The following is a 20,256-nucleotide window of genomic DNA, read 5'->3' on the forward strand; positions in this document are numbered from 1 at the left end:
AAGTAGCCGAGTCAATGTCTGCTGCAGCCTCCTGACTCAGAGCTCCCACTCTCCTCAGAAGAGCGTCACTGTAATACAAGAGTGAGACTGTAGCAGTCAGCAAGGGAATGCACTTGACAGAGTCAATTAAGTGGAAAAGATTCCGTGTACAGAAGAAGAAAGCCCCACTACTCCAACCTTCTACCTAGCTGCCCAGTGCTCGGACTTAAGGAGACAAGACATGCCCTAAGGAGTGAGTTTCATTTGCGCCCACTAACACCGTGACACAACCTGCATGCCACCGAGGTAAAGGTCTGTCGTCGGCTGAGTGACAGGAGGTGCAGCCTATACTCGCATAGCTTGAGCTTCATGCCTGTCTATGGCACAGAGAGACAGGAAGTACAACCTATGTTTTCAGTTTGCTTGACTTGGGCATTTTCTAAAGGAACGAGCAATTATTTTACTATTTCTGTATACTCCACAAACAAGCAAAGTGTTTACTGTGTAAGTAGGCATTCTCTACTAGAGCTAGGGCTCTGTTCAGTGATTTCCAGTGAATTATGATCCATAGTTTACGTCCAAGTTTTACTAACACTCACGAAGAGACTTGTGTAGCAATGCTCTAGCACATTTATTCATAACCCAAACAGCAAGCAACTCAAATGCTCGTCAGTTGGTGAATGAATAAGGAAATATAGCATTCAGGCAACAGAAACTATTCCAGGCTTAACAGTTAACAAAGTCTAATGACCTGAGTTCAACTCCCCAGTGCCCATGTAGAACCAGATGCATAGATGGCACATGCGTCTGGAGTTCATTTATAGTGGCTGCAGGCCTTGGTGTGCCCATTCTGCCTGTCTCTCTTCTATCTTTCTCTGCTTGCAAATAAATAAATAATTAAGAGAAACTATACACATATAATTTTCAAATGGAGGGTTTTTTTAGAGGTACGGTCTCACTCTGGCCCAGGCTGACCTAGAATTCACTATGTAGTCTCATGGTGGCCTCGAACTCATAGTGATCCTCCTACCTCTGTCTCCCAAGTGTTGGGATTAAAGGTGGGTACCACCATGCACAGCTGAAATGCAGGTTTTATCTTTTACCCTCAAACCTCTTACACTGCTAAAATGAGAAATTTTTAACATTCTTTTAAAACAATGTACCCGTAAGCATGTTCTGAAAGCATCTAGAGCTAGAACACGGCATTAACGAAGTCCACAGATCTCCTGGCTCTCACCTCCGTGGCTGATGACTTTCTTGTAGGGCTCGATCGCCTTCATATCCACCCTGTGGTCCTGCTCGCCAATCCTAAACATACGCCAGCGGCGGCCGTCTTCCTTCTCCTCTGCTGCGGTGTATTCTGTAATCGAGTCTTTCCTAATCACTTCAGTACTTTTGGGTTTTGGAAGATCATCTGTTAAAAGGTTTTTGATTTACAAACTGTTACTTGCACAATTAAGATCCAATCACATGTTAACCACTTTACTATCCAGATTATTCACAGTGTTTATTTTTGTGTTTTCAGTTGGTATCTTGCCATGCTCCTCAGGCTGGCCTCAAGCTTCTGGCTCAAGTAATCCTCTTGCCTCAGCCTCCCCAGCAGCTGGGAGTATCTGTGGAATTTAAAATACCTCTTCCACAATACAGGAAAAGGCCTGATCTTAGTTAAGGCCATTTTATGTTTTGGAAATTGGTTTATTAAAGTTTTCTACTGCCCAATTCAGCAAAGTCACAGTGCAACGTGTACAGCCAAATGTTCAGGAAAGATACTCATAGAGCCATCAAAATCTTACACTGACCCTACAATGTCTTTCCAGAATCCACTTCTGGCAGTACTGTTAGTGATAGTTACTAAGGGTTAGTTCAAGTAACTACCTTAGGGCCAACTGTTTCTATTTTTGGCACATAAATAAATTCCAAAACACTGTAAGACAAGATAGAAAGTGGTTAACTACCCAATGATCATTTCTCAGCTGATCAGTTTTATAAAGCAGAAATGTCTCATTTTGGAGAACACATGCAAAGGTAGGTTTATAAAATTAGCAGCCAAAGCACCATGATCGGGTGTAATTCATGTTTGCAGATTGCAGCTTAGCTGATTTCAAATGAAGGGATGATTTAAGCTGTAGTGCCCAGTCCTTACCAAAGATGGGGGAGGGGAACCTACTGCATGTTAGTTGTTTCCAAGACAAAGCTGTTAACGGAAAGTATCCTTCCAGGAAATGACTACAGCAGCATTGAGGGAAAAAGAGACAAAACACACAGGCAGAGCTGTTTCAGTATCTTTAGAAAACGCTAGTCATCACTGGACTGTTTGTGCAGTCAGGAAAACAGGGAAGGAAAAGGGAACAAAAGGTGAGGCATCCTGCTCTTCACTGCTGATCAAATGCTCAACGCTGAACGCTGCTTTCAAGCCAGACTCATTTTGAAGATGGACATATCAAGATGAATGACGCTAGGAAGACGCTGTAGGCCCTCCTGTCCAACCCAAGAAAGCAAGCAAAGCAAGACACACCATCCCTTCCAATTCAAACAATTCAATGATAATGTAAGTTTGGGGTCAGGCGGGTACGTTGAATAAAGTTGGAAATTCAAGGTGCAGCACCATCAGGCAGCTCCAGAGCCTCCCCGCACAAGCCCTGCTGCAAACTCGCTACTTCTAGCACACTACTTTATGTTTCTTCAAGGCTTCTCCTTACTCAAGCAGCTGAAAAGAAACAGGCTGTAATTATCCGACAGTATTTTTGCAGCAACCAGAAGAAAACAATTTTTACCAGCATTGGGAGAGAAAGAAAATAATAACACCTTTATAATCTACTATAAACTTTATCAGTATTGAGAAATAAAAAAAGTATACAGTCACTGCGTAATCTACTAGAAAGTTTTGACAGCCATTCAAGTATTTGTAGAATCCTACATCTTTACAGCAAACTTAGGAACTTTAGAAGAGTATCATTTCAAACAAATTCTCTCACACACTCGATTTTAGCAGGGCCCACAGCCACAGTGGAGCACTTATCCTAGTTCTCCTAAAAGGACCAGCACTGTAAAGCATGCATGTCTGCACGTTCATTAACCAGTCACACGGCCACAGGGCTGCCGTTCGTTACCTTCCCACTCGAACTCGTTGCTGTTCTCGGACGGGGTGTCCAGGCCGTCCAGGTCGACCTCCCCACTCTCATCCCAGTCGTCGGACAGCACGGAGCCATCGCTGGGGTCCAGGGTCAGGCTGAGGTCGGGGGCCATCAGTTTCCTCCGCACCTTATTTCCCTCAGCTTCTAGTGAGTCTGGGGCTGGCAAACAAGGGAGACAGAACTGCGTGCTTAGATGTCCACGGGAGAGAGACAGGATCACTACCGCTTCTCCGTCACTGCACGAGACCAGAGAGGCTGCGCGTCGCCTGAACCATGGCGGTGTGCTCCACGGTCACCTGTTACTTATGATCGCCTCCAGCTCTGTCAAGCTTCTAAACTGCGGGATGTGCTTTTTTTTTAAGTTAAATTTCTCAAAATTTGTTTTTGCCAGGCATGGTGGCACACACCTTTAATCCCAGCACTCAGGAGGCAGAGGTAGGAGGATCACCATGAGTTCGAGGCCAACCTGAGACTACACAGTGAACTGTAGGTCAGCCTGGGCTAGAGTGAGACCCTACCTGGAACCCCCCGCCAAAATTGTCTTTTGGCTCCTGTGATGGAATAAAAGCTCAGATTTTTTCTTTTCTTGACAAATAAATAAATTCAAAGGACAGACAAATTCCACCAAGAGTACCAGTCCCCAAGTTCTTACCTGGCTGGCTCTCTGCTCCAGGCACACCTAGTATGTCTGCTTCAATACTGTCATCTTCCGGTAAAGGTCTACAAGACACAGACACACTCTGCTTTGAATCCACAAATTACAAACAAGTCTTTTCTAGTTCATGATGCATTAAAAATACAGCTTTACAGAAATGGTGATATGGAAAGTGTAACAAAGCAGTGCTTCTTAAACTTTACACTTTCGCCAGTTTTAAGGAACAAATTCTCACATGTTAGAGCTGACGTGGGTGTCGGTAAGGAGCGCGTAAGTGGGTGTGCACTCCTCACACCACGGCTCCACGCGACCATCACACACCAGGTACAGGAAAGCGCGACGCAGTGGGGCGCGATGCCCATCTCTTCCCAGCGAGGACCCGCCAGCGGCGGTGGCAATCTGCGCCCACACTCCTGCCTTCCTGTCACCATGTGCTACAATGACAGCTTCCCACCACTGTCCACCTCCAACTGCTACGGCACCTGACCTGAACGGGACTTTTTCCTATCATGATAGCATAGAAGCATGATTTAAATTCAAGAGCGAGCTTTTTGCACATGTGTCAAGGGGGCTAGCCTGGCCATGATATAGGTAATCCCTACATATTTATTAAGTATTGTCTTGGAAAACTCCCACACAAGTTAAAAATTCTTGAAGACAACCAAGTAGCACCTTCTCCTAAGAACCTGAGACCCTATTTTGAAAAATAACACAGTATTGGTGAGCTTCGGGCCAATAAGAGACCTTATCTCAAAAAAGGTAGATGGAGCTGGGCATGGTGGTGCACACCTTTAATCTCAGCACTCGGGAGGCATTTGTAAGAAGATCGCCATGAGTTCGAGGCCACCCTGAGACTACATAGTAAATTTCAGGTCAGCCTGGGATAGAGTGAGACCCTACCTCAAAAAAAACACAACCAAACAAACAAAGGGAGGATGGTGTTTGTGAGGATTAACACTCAAGGTTGTTTTCTGGCCTCCACATACATGCACATACACATATGAACATGTGTACACACACACACACACACACACACACACACACACACACAACATTTTAATAGAAAACTGAAAGTTAAATGACTAAAACAAACATGAAAAATTAACAATTACATATTTATTTAGTTGGAAAGTAAGATATGGAAGAACCACTCTCTTAGAAAATAACTTTCATTTCTAGTAACAAATGATCACCATGTAACATTTTTTTAAAAACACCTCAAAAAAAAGGGCTGGGGAATGGCTTAGTGGCTAAGGCACTTGCCTGCAAAGCTTAAGGACCCCAGTTCAATTCCCCAGAATGCACATAAACCAGATGCACAAGGTGGTAAATATGTCTGGAATTCGTTTACAGTGGCTAGAGGCCCTGGCATACCTCTCTCATAAATAAAAATAAATGAAAAAACACTCCAGGGGGTTGGGGCAAATGGCTTCAGTGAACACAGTACTTGCCATGCAATTCTAGCAATTCTAGACTGATGCCCAGCACCCGTGTAAAGCCTCACCCTCATCGTGGCTGCACTTGTAATGTCAGCGTGGGGAGAATCATGAGACTTGCTGGCTAGTCAAGCCATCAGTGAGCTCCAGGTTCACTGTGGTACCCTTGCCTCGAGAAATAAGGTAGGGAGTGACTGGAGAAGACATCCATGGCCTTTGCCTTTCGTATCCACACAAATACACACACATGCACACAAAGGCGCCCAGCACTCAGTGACGTTTTGTTTTCACAGGAGAGGGCTGCTCACATGGGGAAGTCCTCATCTTGCCATTCTTCTTTCAGCTCGACCCCTTCCATCCTCAGCCTGGATTCAAGGTCAGCTTCCAGCTCCCGGTCATCCAGGCAGCCAATGTCCTGTGAGGAGACAGAAATTGGTAATTGCTCCATTTTCACTGTACATTTTATATGGGCTCTGGGGAATCAAACTTGGCCTAGTATGGTTTGCAAGTGCCTCTCACAGATGAGCCATCTCTGTACTTACATATGCTGAAAATGTGCATGAACCTGAGTGCTTAGACCTTAGCCCCCACAGCTGCTCTCCCAATCACAGAGCTTTGAGTTCGGTGGTCTGGTTATGAGAACCATCACCAGGATGAAACTTTTCTTTTAAAAAACTTAAAGAGTGTAGGGCTGGAAGGATGGCTTAGCGGTTAAGGTGTTTGCCTGCAAAGCCAAAGGACCCAGGTTCAATTCCTAAGGACCCACGTTAGCCAGATGCACAAGGGGGCGCACATGTCTGGAGTTCCTGGTGCACTCTTTCTCTCTCTCCCTCTTTCTCTGTCAAATAAATAAATAATAAAACATTTAAAGAAAAAAATAGTGTGAAGGAATAGATTGTAAATACATATCATTTGTTAGGTAAAAACATTTGTTTCCAGTTACTTATATGCAAATTGAGTCTGGTTATCATTTTTTATGTATTTTACATTATGAATTATATTTAAAAATTTTGAGGTGAGGTGAGAGAAAGAAGCAAGTTTTAGGTCAGCCTGAGTTACACAGAGAGTCATCTCAAAAAAATTCCATAGATTTAAGTTAATTTTTTTAAATGAAAAAGTTGGGTATAGTGGCACACACCTTTAATCTCAGCACTCAGATGATAGAAAAATTGTCCTGAGTTTGAGGCCAGCTTGGACTATAGTTAGACCTTGCTTATAAAAAAAAAAACAATTAAGTTTCCTGTCCACTGGATAGACTGAGTCTAGCAACTGCAGTAGTAAATAACATTTTTTGGGGGGGGGGTTGAGGTAGGGTCTTACTCTAGCCCAGGCTGAATTCCCTATGTAGTCTCAGGGTGGCCTCTAACTCATGGTGGTCCTCTTACCTCTGCCTCCCGTGTGCTGGGATTAAAGGTGTGCGCCACCACGTCTTGCTTAAATAACATTTATACTCATGATTCACCAGAGCCAAGTGGTTATGTATCATTTACAGTTCTCTAGCTCTGACGCCACCACTTGCAGTCACAAAGTTGTCCAGTGAAGGATTTGTGCTGTTTGTATGCGCAATTTTATGATCTATATCCAAATCTGAATTCAGAAGTGCTCGAATGCCGCTATCCTCAGTTTACAAAGCGACATGTCTGCCCTAACCCTTCCGCCTGACAGAAGACCAAGTAGGAGTTCAGTAAGGTCTCCAGGCAGTCACCAAGACCAACTGGTCAAGAGGATCAGGAAGACAGTGACAGCTATACGAGGCATGAGGCACGGATGAGATTGAGTTCATTTATGGTTGAGCAAATCAACAGATGAAGTTATTTAAAAACAGCAGTAGGGCTGGAGAGATGGCTTAGCGGTTAAGGTGCAACCCTGCAAAGTCTAAGGACCAATGTTTGACTCCTCAGATCCCACGTAAGCCACATGTATAAGGTGATACATGTATATGGAGTTCTATTACAGGACGCCAGTCGTCCCCCCCCCCCCCTCTCTCTCTCTCGGCGGCGGCGGAGGAGTCACTACCATGACTAGTGCTTCAGACATTTGTTAAGAGCCACAGAGCATGACTGCAAGCAGTGAAAACAAAGTCACTAGTGGCTGACACAGAGAACAGGAAAGAGGATAGTGGGGAGAATGACTCACGTGACAGAAAATCATACAGCTTTCATTTTCAAAATATTTACTTATTACTTATTTATTTATTTGAGAGACAGGGAGGGAGAGACTATGAATGAGAATGAATATGGGAATACTGGGTCTCTTGTTGCTGCAAATTCCTGACACATGCCCCATTTTGTGTATCTGGCTTTACACGGGTACTAGGGAATCGAACCCAGGTCACCAGACCTTGCAAGGAGTGCCTTTAACTGCTGAGCCATCTCCCCAGAACATCCATACAGTTTTCAATAGTGTGTCCTTCTACACTACCTGATTTAAAAAACAACAACAACAACAACTATGTGTTTAGGCAGGCATGGTGGCATACACCTTTAGTGGGAGGCAGAGGTAGGAGGTATTGCCATGAGTTCAAGGGCAGCCTGCAACTACATAGTGAGACCCTACCTCAAAAATTCAAGAATTTAACAAAAAAAACTATGTATTTATAACTTTAACAAACACGTGTTAAATAAATGATTACATTCATATTAGCTGGTCTTCTAAAATAAAATTACAATGGAATTTCTTTAAGTGTTAGATTTCATACAGTAAACTAAATTTGTATCTCTAAGGAAACCTCCCAGTGTAAATGCTGACTTACCCTCAGGAAGACTTCAAGCATTCTCACAAGGTTTATGATTTTGAAAATCTAGTCATTAGCTTAGAAAACAAAGGCAGATGCTGACTTTTTGACACCAAAGCATTTGCTAGGAAAAAAATCCATTTATGTATATGAGGCACTTTCATTCTTTTTTTTTCGAGGTAGGGTCTCACTCTGGTCCAGGCTGACCTGGAATTTACTCTGTCATCTCAGGGTGGCCTTGAACTCATGGCAATCCTCCTACCTCTGCCTCCTGAGGCACTTTCATTCTTTGAGAACATACTGAGCTGAGTAATTTTATGAAATTAATGAAGAACCCTTAAAATACAGTAACGTCTTATTTAGCAGTTTCTGTTCCTAATATATAATTTATATTTCAACACGTATCTTCAATACTCACTTTACACTGCTCTGACAATAACCCCTATCCTTGAAGAGAGGAAAATGGAAATTAAAAAATGACCTGAAGGTTCTCATCATCTTGTTTCACCTTTGTGTGTGTGTGTGTGGGGGGGGGGGAACTGGTTGCCCAAGTGGGGTGTCATCTATCATTTGCCACCTTAGTTTTCTGAGGCAGGGTGTCTCACTGAACCTAGAACTCAACAATTTCAATAGATTGGCTGGCCAACAACCTCAAGGATCCTCTTGTCTCTGCCTCCCCAGTGCTAGGATTACAGGCATGCACCCCATTTTACCAGGCTTTTATGTGGGTTGGGGATCCAAACTCAGGGCCTCATGCTTGCGTGACAAGCACTTTACCCACACAGCTACCTCTCCAAGCCCCGTCACACTTTTTTACTGGCTACTGGGGGTGGGAAAACCAGGGTGCTCTGCATATCTTCTTCCCATACATCCCTCAGAAAAGTATTTCAAAAACAAAAGCAGTACCTGAGACTTGGGAGCCAGTTATTCCCAACCCCTAGCACAACACTTGGCACATTACAGGCCTGTGCCAGTGAATGAGTAACATTTAACTGTAAGCTACACCAGTGTTAGGTAAAGCTGTGCTCAACCCTTCAGACTTATTTATTTAGTTAGTTTGGTCTTTTCAAGGTAGGGTCTCACTCTAGCTTGGGCTGACCTGGAACTCACTCTGTAGTCCTAGGCTGGCCTTGAACTCATAGTGATCCTCCTACCTCTGCTTTCTGAGTGCTAAGATTAAAGTCCCATACCACCACACCCTGCCCAGACTGACTGATGACTTAGTTATTTGAGAAAGAAACAGACAGAACAGATAGAGAGGGAGAGAATGGGCTTGCCAGGGCCTCCTGCCACTGTAAACAAACTCCAGATGCATGTGCCACTGGCGTTACATGGGTATTGGGGAAGTGAACTCAAGCTGTTTGTTATGCTTTGAAAGCAAGTGCCTTGAACTGTTGAGCCATCTCTCCAGCCCGACCCTTCAGATTTATATTGTCCACTAAACTTTATAGAGTTCTGTTATGCTTTATCCCTAAAACATGCAATAAAAATTCTTGAGAGACTCAATGGATAAGCAATATAAAATTGTAAACTTTTATTCTATTAGTAAGACAAGATATTTTTTCTTGTGAATTTCTAGAAGACAAACCATGCCTTTACCACTTGATACTAAGTGTTTGAAAATCGCTCCTTTAAGTAAGCCTAGCATGGTGGCTCAAACCTGCCATAGGCTGACCAGGAGTTCACTATGTAGTCTCATGGTCTCACACTCATGTCTATCCTTCTACCTTTGCCTTCCAAGTGCTAGGATTACAGGTGTGTGCCACCAGGCCTGGCAAGAAGCATCTTATACAAAGAAAGCCAGCTGGGCCTGGTGGTATAGGTCGGTAATCATCCAGCTACTCTGGAAACGGAGGCAGGAGAATTTAAGTTCATGGCCTGCCTGGGCTACAGAGTGTGTTCCAGGCTAGCTGGGAAAATATGTGAGACATTGTCTCAAAATAAAAAATAAAAACAGGGGGCTGGAGAGATGGTTTAGTGGTTAAGGTGCTTGTCTGCAAAGCCAAGGGACCCAGGTTTGGTTCCCCAGGAACCACATAAGCCAGATGCACAAGGGGGTACACACATCTGGAGTTCGTTTGCAGTGGCTGGAGGTCTTGGTGCACCCATTCTCTCTCTCCATCAAAAAAAAAAATACTAAAAAAAAATAAAAACAGGGTTGAGTACATAGCTCATTAGTAATGCCTAGCATTCAGGAGGTATCAAGTTTATTTCCAAGTAAAAAAGAAAACAACACAACACAACAGCCCCTCCCAGCCCAAGTCTTTCAGCTCTCTGGGCCTACTTACTACTCTTAGCTTTGACTTTAATGTATCAGACCCTGAGGTGTTCACACAGCTCAACATACTGTCATGGATACTGAATCTGGGGGATGATAAAGTAGGTAAGAAAGGAAGGGAGCTAAACACAGATCAACCCTACCTTTTCATTAGGCCTTTGGAGGCACAGTAACTAGTTGGATAAAAAACAATTTAAACCCTTGAAAGTTCTGTTCTTGGAAGCACTTTATCACCACCCAGCTGAAAGAACAGGAAACAAACAAGAAAGGAGCTAAAATAAGCATGGTACTTTGAAGGAAATCAGGCTACTGCTGACTCACAAGTAACCAGTGCTTCCCACTGTTTGCTTTTAGATCTTTGTAAAACTTAGAAGAGGAAAGTACAACGTGCTACTTGTTAAAATAACCAGCACAACAGAAATGGTCCGATTCCTCTGCAGCCTGGGGGTGATGGCACGTCCTCACTTCAGTTGTCTGTGGCCTTATGATGAAATCAGAGCAGCACAGACCTTCGGCCAGGTTAAAAATCAAAGATGACGGGTTTCCTCCCTGTCCAACTTCAGAGAGGTGGTGTGGGGGAACTCTGACCAGGATGAAGAAACGAATTTCCACAAGCAGCTTCGCAACGGAAACAACACTGCATCTTAAGATGACATTTGGAACTGCCTGTCATGTCCCTGTCACGACCATCACTGAAGGTAGAAGAAGCCCTGACCTAATTAACTTCAGATCTGCTTGACGATCTTCACCCTCCTACAAACACCAAATCTCCCCAGGAAACCTTTCAGATTGCCCTGGGAGAGCAGATGTCCAGACAGAGAAGGAAACTGGTTGGGGAGATGGCTCAGTAGTCTAATGTGCTTGCTGCCAGGCCTGCCTACCTGATCCTCCTTAGCACCCACATGAAACTGGATGCCAAGTGGCACACCAGCATGTAATGTGCCTACAGTAATGGGAGGTGGAGCTAAGAGAATCTGGAAGCTTCCAAGTAACACCTGCAAGAAACCCTGTCTCAAAAGAAGGTAGGAGGATGCTGAGGTCGCTCTCTGACCTCCATAGGTGTACCATGGGGTCATGGGGTCATGGGCCCATGCCCTATAAAACACACACAATCACACATACTAAAGACGGGGTGGGGGAGAAGAAACCAGAGGCTTCATTAGAAAAATTAACACAATCCTTTTTTTTTTTTTTTTTTGGTTTTTTGAGGTAGGGTTTTCACTCTAGTCCAGGCTGACCTGGAATTCACTATGTATTCTCAAGAGTGGCCTTGAACTCATGCCAATCCACCTACCTCTGCCTCCCAAGTGCTGGGATTAAAGGCGTACGCCACCACACCTGGCGAGAACACAAATTTTCTTTTAAAATTATTTATTTATTTATTTATTTGAGAGCGACAGACACAGAGAGAAAGACAGATAGAAGAAGGGAGAGAGAATGGGCGCGCCAGGGCTTCCAGCCTCTGCAAACGAACTCCAGACGCGTGCGTCCCCTTGTGCATCTGGCTAACGTGGGACCTGGGGAACCGAGCCTCGAACCGGGGTCCTTAGGCTTCACAGGCAAGCGCTTAACCGCTAAGCCATCTCCCCAGCCCACAAATTTTTAACAAAAAATCTAGAATGGTGCTGATCTTTCTTTCTTTTTAAAAAATATTTTATTTTTATTTATTTGAGAGAGGGAAAGAGGCAGAATGAGAGAACAAGACAGAATGAGAGAAGGAGAGGGGGAGGGGAGAATGGGTGTGCCAGGGCTTTCAGCCACTGCAAATGAACTCCAGATGCTTGTGCCACATTGTGCATCTGGCTTATGTGGGTACTGGGGAATGGAACCGAGGTCCTTTGGCTTTGCAGGCAAGTGCCTTAACCGCTAAAGCCATCTCGCCAGCCCTTTATTTTTCTTATTCTACCTTTCTTATAACTTTGAAAGTACAGCACAGGATGTGTCACCTATAAAATGTACATTAAATGGCCAATAAGCAGAGCGTACCGCAGGTGCTCTGATAGAACTGAAGATGAAACCCTGACTCCTGACCTCTGATGGCCTGTGGTGGAGTTGTAAATATTAGTTATAATGTAAAGCCACAAAGGTAATACTGCTGTCTTACTTCATTGAGATGTAACATTAACAAGAGACCTTCCCATCTGCTGTCAGCCAAAATTAATTTATTGGAAATGGACACACACACACAAACATATATATATTTGGTTTTTGGAGGTAGGGTCTCACACTAGTCCAGGCTGACCTGGAATTCACTCTGTCCTCTCAGGGTGGCCTTGAACTCACAGCGATGATCCTCCGACCTCTGCCTCCTGAGTGCTGGGATTAAAGGCATGCGCCACCACGCCCGATGGAAATGGATATATTTTCTGAGGCGCTCTCATCTCTATTACTCCACAGAAAATGAACAGACTTCAGAGTGTGCTTCATATTTACTATTTTTCAAAAATATATTTTTATTTATTTGCAAGCAGAGAAAGAAGTGGGAGAGAATGGGCACACTAGTGCCTCTTACCAATACAAACAAACTCAATGCATGCTCCACTTTGTGCACTGGGGAATCAAACCTGGGTCATTAGGTCCTGCAGGCAAGTGCCTTAACTGCTGAATCATTTCTTCAGCCCCTTACTTGCCATTTTTTGTATTCATTAGTACTGTTTTAACCAACAAATTTGTGAGGCAAATGACATCATATCCTGGTTCCCATTTCGAGATCAGAACTGTTTCCAGTACAGTACACTGCCCCCAGTTGACTTTATAACCAATTAAGCCTGTAATGCCAGTTTTGGTGAAGTTCAGTTAGAGACCAGAACAGTACTGACTGATGACAGAGTTGCAGCTTTATGCACACAAAACCGAGGCTGGCGCAATCGCTGTCCAAGCCCATTGCTACCAGGGTACCCTGCAACAGGTTAGGAAGACTTGCAATCAAGTGTAGAAAAAAAAAAAGAATGACAAAAACCATAGAGAAAATGTACAAGATGATGAACCTTGTGAACTCCAAGTAACTGTAACTTTAAAGAAACAACCATTCACAAATTGCAGAAGTTCTTATAAAACATCAAAAGGGGCTGGGTGTGGTGGTGCACGCCTTTAATCCCAGCACTCGGGAGGCAGAGGTAGGAGGATTGCTGTGAGTTTGAGGCCATCCTGAGACTCCATAGTGAATTCCAGGTTAATATGAGCTAGAGTGAGACCCTACCTCGAAAAACAAAAAAACAAAAAAAATCAAAAAGGCTGGAGAGATGGTTTGCAGTTAGTGTTTGCCTGCAAAGCCAAAGGAGTGAGGTATGATTCCCCAAGACCCATGTCAGCCAGATGCACAACAATACATCTGGTGTTCATATGCAGTGGCTACAGGCCCTGGCACTCCCATTCATTCTCTCTCTCTCACACAAACAAATAAATAAATATATTAAAAAAAAAAAAAACAGAAAAAGCCAGGTGTGGTGGGCATGCCCTTAATCCCAGCACTGGGAAGGCAAAGGTATGAGGACTGTTGAGAGTTTAAGGCCATTCTGAGACTATATAGTGAATTCCAAGTCAGCCTGAGCTAGAGTGGGGTGATAAATCACACATTAGAGAAAAGACCCAATTCAAACGAGAGGCTGAACTACATGAGCCATCTCTATCACACCAAGCTTTAGGGAGCCACCGCAGAAGAGGTGATGGAAGAAATGGAAAAGCCAAAGGAAAGGAGGACAGCTTACAATACAGACTTTCAGACATAAAATAGCCTTGCGGTGACTGACACTACCTACACAAGACCTGCATAACAGGAGGAGAAAAAATGATGACATCAAAATAGAAGCAAGACTTGGCAAGAGAAGGGGTTCAGTGGAGGGGGACTTAAAAAGGCAGGGTGGTGGGAGGGTACCATGATTACAGTATGTTGTCTTTAAGGTTGTTGCCAATAAAAAGTTCTTTAAAAACTGAGCTGGAGGGCTGGAGAGATGGCTTAGCAGTGAAACGCTTGCCTGTGAAGCCTAAGGACCCCTGTTCCAGGCTCGATTCCTCACGTCAGCGAGACGCACAAGGGGGCGCACACACCTGGAGTTCGTCTACAGTGGCAGGAGGCCCTGGCGTTCCCATTCCTCTCTCTCTGTCACTCTCAAATAAACAACAACAAAAAGTTTTAAAAATGAGCTGGAAAGATGGCTCTGTGGTTAGGGAGCTTGTCTGCAAAGCCTAAGGACCATAGTTCAATTCCCCAGTACCCACATAACGCCAGATGTACAAGGTGACAGACACATGCGTCTGGAGTTTGTTTGCAGTGATTAGGGGCCCTGATGAGCTCTTTCTCTCTAAAATAAATAAATAATATTTTTTCAAAAATTTCTTAACTGAGGCTGAATAAAATAAAAGTGACACTAAGAAACAATCCACACCTTATTCAAAGCAACTAAATGGGAGGCACTGCATTAGAAGAAAAGTGCCTTGATGGGCTAGAGAGAGCACTCCGTGGTTAAGGCGCCTGACTGAAAGAAACCTAACAACCGAAGTTCCACTCTCCAGTACCCACGTAAAGCCAGACGCACAAAGTGGGGCATGCGTCTGGAGTTCCTGTACAGTGGCTAAAGGTAATGTCACGCACGTTCTCCCTGTCTCTCTGCTTGCAAATAAATAAATATACTTGTTTTGAAGGCAGTCCGGAGGCAGAAGTAGGAGGATCGCCCAGAGTTCGAGGCCGCCCTGAGAGAACATAGCGACTTGCAGGGCTAAAGCGAGAACCTATCTCCAAAACCAAACAGAAAACAATACAAAACAACAATCACAACAACAACAAAAACCCTTGATGAGGCTGTGCCCTCAAAGAGCTCCCAGGACAAAGAGAGGGAAGTAGCTTCATTAAAGACCCAAGTCAATTTCTGTTTGTCACACGGAGTGATTGTCACCCTCCCATGTGCGCACAGGAAATGCAAACCTGTTTCTTTTTGCGGCCGGGGGGACTCGGCTTCCCGGGCACACACACCCTCCACGAAGATCTGCGCGAGCCCCGAAGACTTCTGCCTTCTGGGCCTCTCCCCGCCCCGCCCGAGGCTGCCAGACACACCTCAGGCCCGGGGTTCTTTGTTCCGCCCGAGCAGCGCCGTCACGACGGAACCACCGGGACGGGTCTCCGCACCCAAGCGGAGCAGCCGGACGGGCTTGTGGGGGGAGCCGGGAAGAGGCGAGGTTCCGTCCACCGGGCAGCACGAGCGGAAGAGGACCAAGAGGGAGCCGGGCAGCCGCCCTCGGGGTGCGGCCCGGGCCGGGGATCCGCGAAGCGCATCGGCAATCAGGGTCCTCGGCGCGTGTCCCGGCCCCGACGAGCCCGGGTTTCCCGGCGTCCCCACCCCACCCCCGCCCCAAGGCCGCACTCACCCCGGAGGAAGCCTGGGCTCCCTCGTCCTCGGCGCCCCTCCAGGCCGGCGACGTGGGGCTGACGGCCAGGTCGCAGAACGCAGCGCCGAGCGGAGCCCGCTCCCCTCGGCCGGTGAGCCCGGATCGCTGTTTCCCCCTTCCCGGCGGCGGCGGCGGCGGCGGCAGCAGCAGCTGTAAAGCAGTGGTGACCCGGATGCAGTGAGCAGCCCCGGCGGAAGTGAACACCTTCCCGGCCTACTCCGGCTGGGCGCAGCGGCCGGAAGCAGGGGGCGTGGCGTCTGCGAACTCCCAGCGGCCCTCGCGGCCGGCGCTGGCCCGCGCATGCGCACGCTTAGCAGCCGGCTATTCCACCCTCTTCCAGGGCCGGGTGTTGGGTGGATCAGTGGTTTCTTGCAGGCTCTCGGGCGGATTCCTCCCTTTCCTCTCTGATGGGACATCAGCCGGCTCTCTGGAAACGCCATCAGAGCTTTTTCTTCGCGGTTGGGTTTTGCTGTAGCCCAGGCTGACCTGGAAGTCACCTGTAGTCTCAGGGTGGCCTCGAACTCAGGGCGATCCTCTCCTGCCTCTTCCTCCAGAGTGTTGAGATTAAAGGTTTTTCTGGCTCTCTTTATTCATTATTACAGTAACTGTATGATTGGGACGAGGGCAGAAGTCTCCAACGGCTCATTAGGACAAGCTGGACCCTAGAAGAACCCCTGGTTTGGTAAAATTCTCCAGTATGAATAACTTTATTCTTAAGCAATGGTGCTGGGTGCACTTAGCTTTTTATTTTATTTCCTAGGTTCCAGTAATTTATGGATCATACACTGATGTAATAAAATAGAGAAATGAAAAATAAATACAAAGACCAACTGAGAACATTTTATTATTACAGTCAGTAGCCCTACAATTACCTGTTGTAGCAATGCCTCAAAACCTCTCAATTTCAGCGGGGTGTGGTGGCACACACTTTAACTCCCAGCACTCCGGAGGCTGAGGTAGGAGGAATGCTGTGAGTTCAAGGCCAGCCTGGGCTAAAGTGAGACCCAGTCTTGAAAACAAACAAATGTGTTTTAGAACTTTTCTCTCCGTGGACCAATAACAGCTTTTTTGTTTTGTTTTTTGAGGTAGGGTCTCGCTGTAGCTCAGGCTGTCCTGGAATTCACTATGTAGTCTCAGGGTAGCCTGGAACTCATGGCAATCCTCCTACCTCTGCCTCCCGAGTGCTGGGATTAAAGGCGTGCGCCGCCTCGCCCAGCCAGTAAGTCTCTGAAGGGCCCTGACCTGTGAGCCAGACATTAAGTAGCAATGTTACACACCTTCAAGGACATACCACCACAGTCCATCTTAGAAGTTGTGCCACTCAACACATTTATACAATGGAGTTCTACTCAGCGGTAAAGAAAAATGAAGTTATGAAATTTGCAGAAAAATGGATGGACCTGGAAAGGATTATACTAAGTGAGGTAACCCAGGCCCAGAAAGCCAAGTGCCACATGTTCTCTCTCATATGTGGATCCTAGCTACAGATGACTGGGCTTCTGCCTGAGAAGGAAAATACTTGGTAGCAGAGGCCAGTAAGTTAAAAAGGAGACATAAAGGGAAGAGAAAGGAAGGGAGGAGGATACTTAATAAGTTGATATTGTATATATGTAAGTACAGTGATTGTAATGGGGAGGTAATATGATGGAGAATGCAATTTCAAAGGGGAAAGTGTGGGGGTGGGGAGGGATTTACCATGGGATTTTTTTTATAATCATGGAAAATGTTAATAAAAATTTAAAAATTAAAAAAATCAAAATTGAGGGCTGGAGAGATGGCTTAGCAGTTAAGGCGTTTGCCTGCAAAGCCAGAGGACCCAGGTTCGACTCCCCAGGACCCACATAAGCCATATGCACAAGGGGGTGCACACATCTGAAGTTTGTTTGTAGTGGCTGGAGGCTCCTGGCATACCCATTCTCTCTTTCTCTACCTTCCTATTTATGTATCTCTCAAATAAGTAAATAAAAATAAAATATTTTAAAATATCCAAAAAAAAAAAAAAAAAGAAGTTGTGCCACTCAAGCCCATACAGAGAACCAGTAGTCAGTTGTCTGGCCAGTTATTAGGGAATAAGCAACCCTGAAGGGAATGGAAAAGACATATTTAAAACTTGGATCTAGGGGCTGGAGAGATGGCTCAGCAGTTAAAGCAATTGCCTGAAAGCTTAAGGACCCAGGCTCAGTTCTCTAGTGCCCAAGTAAAGCCAGATGTACAAGGTGGCACAGGCATCTGGAGTTCCTTTGCAGTGGCTAGAGGCCCTGGTGTGCCCATTCTCTCTATCTGCCTCTCTCTCTCATAAATAAATAAACTATTTAGCCTGGCATGGTGGTGCACATCTTCGACACGTCTTTAATCTCAGCACTCAGGAGGCAGAGGTAGGAGGATCTCTGTGAGTTCAAGGTCAGCCTGGGACTATAGAGTGAGTTCCAGGTTAGCCTGGGCTAGATTGAGACCCCATCTCTAAAATAAACACACACACACACACACACACACATCCAAAATTCATCTTGTCCAGCAACATGATGTCAGATGACCAGACATTTTTGTACCCATTCTGTCTTTTCCATAAAATGGAGGGGGGAGAGGTAAAAGATGAAGTAATACATATATATGATAGTAGAGCTTGGCATATTGTAGTCATGTGTTTGTTATTATTTTCTTCTAAGAAACTTCTTTAAGTAACTGCAAGAAAAAAATAATAACCTTGTCCACGGAGCCTTGGCTAAACAACTTGGCCATGTAAAAATTCCCTTCAGTTAAGGAGTCTTTCATATGTACAGATTTTGTCGCTTGCAGTTCTGCAATGGGTAGAGTTCCCCACAGGGTGGCAGAAAATCACTTGAAATCATGTGAGTTATACGGTTGTTGACTTTAGTTTCTTCATTTTAGTTACTTTATCATTTAATAAGGTGGGTCAATATTTTGTTTTGAGTAATTTATTCTGTTTTTTCTTCTTCTTTTTTGAGGTAGGGTCTCACTCTAGCCCAGGCTAACCTGGAATTCACTATGGAGTCTCAGGGTGGCCTCAAACTTAATGGCAATCCTCCTACCTCTACCTCCAGAGTGCTGGGATTAAAGGCATGCACCACCACACCCGGCTTATTCTGTTATTTTATTACCACCTAATGAATTATCCAAACATTAAAAAGTACGGATAAGCCAAAAATATAATTACTCTGAATACATATATACATACTTAGCCTTTTAGATTGGTGTATACATATAAATTGCACATGTCTTTAGGAAAACCTTTTAAAATACATTATTTACTTATGAGGTTGAGAGAGGAAGAATGGGCACACTAGGGGCTGCAGCCCCTGCAAACGAACTCCAGGCACATGTGCCACCTTGTGCATCTGGCTTTATGTGAGTACTAGAGAATCGAACCTGGTCCTTTGGCTTGCAAACAAATGTCTTAACTGCTAAGCTGTCTCTCCAGCCCTTTACATTTTTAATTTGTTTTTTAGTTTATTTTTCTATCACTCTCCTTAATAACTAATGATCTTACAAAAAATTATGGTTTAGTGTATGATTAAAGATTAATTTTGAAGAAGGAAGCAGATTTTACTCTACTTAAAGATGAGACATTCATAACACTGACCATCTTATCCTTAGAAAAATATGAGAAAATAAGAAAACAGCTAGATAAAAATTCAGAGTTTGATTTATTACTTGCTGATGGTGACAATGATGAGTTTAACAGTGGTAGTGGTTTCTTTTCAAAATCGTTATTTAGGGACTGGAGAGGTGGCTCAGCGGTTATGGCATTTGCTTGCAAGACCTGATGGCTTGGGTTTGATTCCCCAGTACTGACATAAAGCTAAATGCACAAAGTGGCACATGCATCTGGAGTTGGTCTGTAGTGGTAAGAGGCCTTGGCATGCACCCGCCTCTCTTTCTCTGCTTGTAAATAAATACAATAAATTACTCTATCTTTGTGTGTCTGTAAATGTGTGTGATGTGTGTATGGGCACACAGGTGTCACGGCACGTGTGTAGAGGTCAGAGGATAATCTCAAGGTGTTTCTCATATCTTGTAAAAATGACTTATTTATTTATTGGGGGGGGTAGAAAGGGAGAGAATGGGCATGCCAGGGCCTCTAGGCACTGCAACACACTCCAGATGCATGTGCCACCTTGTACATCTGGCATTATGTGGGTGCTGGGGAATCAAACCTGGGTCCTCAGGCTTTGCTGACAAGCACCTTAACTGCTGAGGCATCTCTCCAGCTGTTGCAGTCAGGCTCCCATTACTGGCAGAAATCACCCCACCAAGAGCAGCTTTAGGGAAGAACCAGCTTGTTTTGGCTTACAGACTTGAGGGGGCGCTCCATGATGGCATGAGCAGAGGATAGAGTGTGAAAGACACACACACACACACACACACTATGGGCATGCAAATGAACTCAAGATGTATGTCTTACTTTGTGGATCTGACTTTACGTGGGTACTGGAGAATAGAACCTGGGTGAATAGAATCTGGGTCAACAAGCTTTTCAAGTAAGCACTTTTAACCACTCAGCCATCTCCCCAGGCTGTTGTGTGAATTTTTAAAGGATCTTGTTGTTGTTCTCTTGAGGAAGGGTGTTTCAATCTGGAGTCCAGGTTGGCTTTGAGCTCATGGCAATCCTTTTACTGCAGCCTCCTGAATGCTGAGAT

General features: G+C 44.9%; 1 protein-coding gene across 3 annotated transcripts in view; it reads right to left on the bottom strand.

Moving 5' to 3' along the window:
• Bnip2 (BCL2 interacting protein 2) overlaps positions 1-15,705 on the bottom strand; it is a 28,496-nt gene extending 12,791 nt beyond the window's left edge. For 2 of the 3 annotated variants that reach the window (XM_045160217.1, XM_045160215.1), the window contains exons 1-5: positions 15,578-15,705; positions 5,513-5,619; positions 3,766-3,833; positions 3,090-3,272; positions 1,217-1,393 (exon numbers count right to left, since the gene is read on the bottom strand). In XM_045160217.1, the coding sequence (XP_045016152.1) occupies positions 1,217-1,393; positions 3,090-3,272; positions 3,766-3,833; positions 5,513-5,562 (478 nt within the window). In that variant the 5' untranslated portion in view covers positions 5,563-5,619; positions 15,578-15,705. Of the gene's footprint in view, positions 1-1,216; positions 1,394-3,089; positions 3,273-3,765; positions 3,834-5,512; positions 5,620-15,137; positions 15,290-15,577 lie in introns of those variants that run through there. The other variant, XM_045160216.1, reaches the window with a different exon arrangement.
• Positions 15,706-20,256: the final 4,551 nt, after the last annotated feature.

Source organism: Jaculus jaculus, chromosome 10 (assembly GCF_020740685.1).
Source record: "Jaculus jaculus isolate mJacJac1 chromosome 10, mJacJac1.mat.Y.cur, whole genome shotgun sequence".
NCBI classification, from domain to species: Eukaryota; Metazoa; Chordata; class Mammalia; order Rodentia; family Dipodidae; genus Jaculus; species Jaculus jaculus.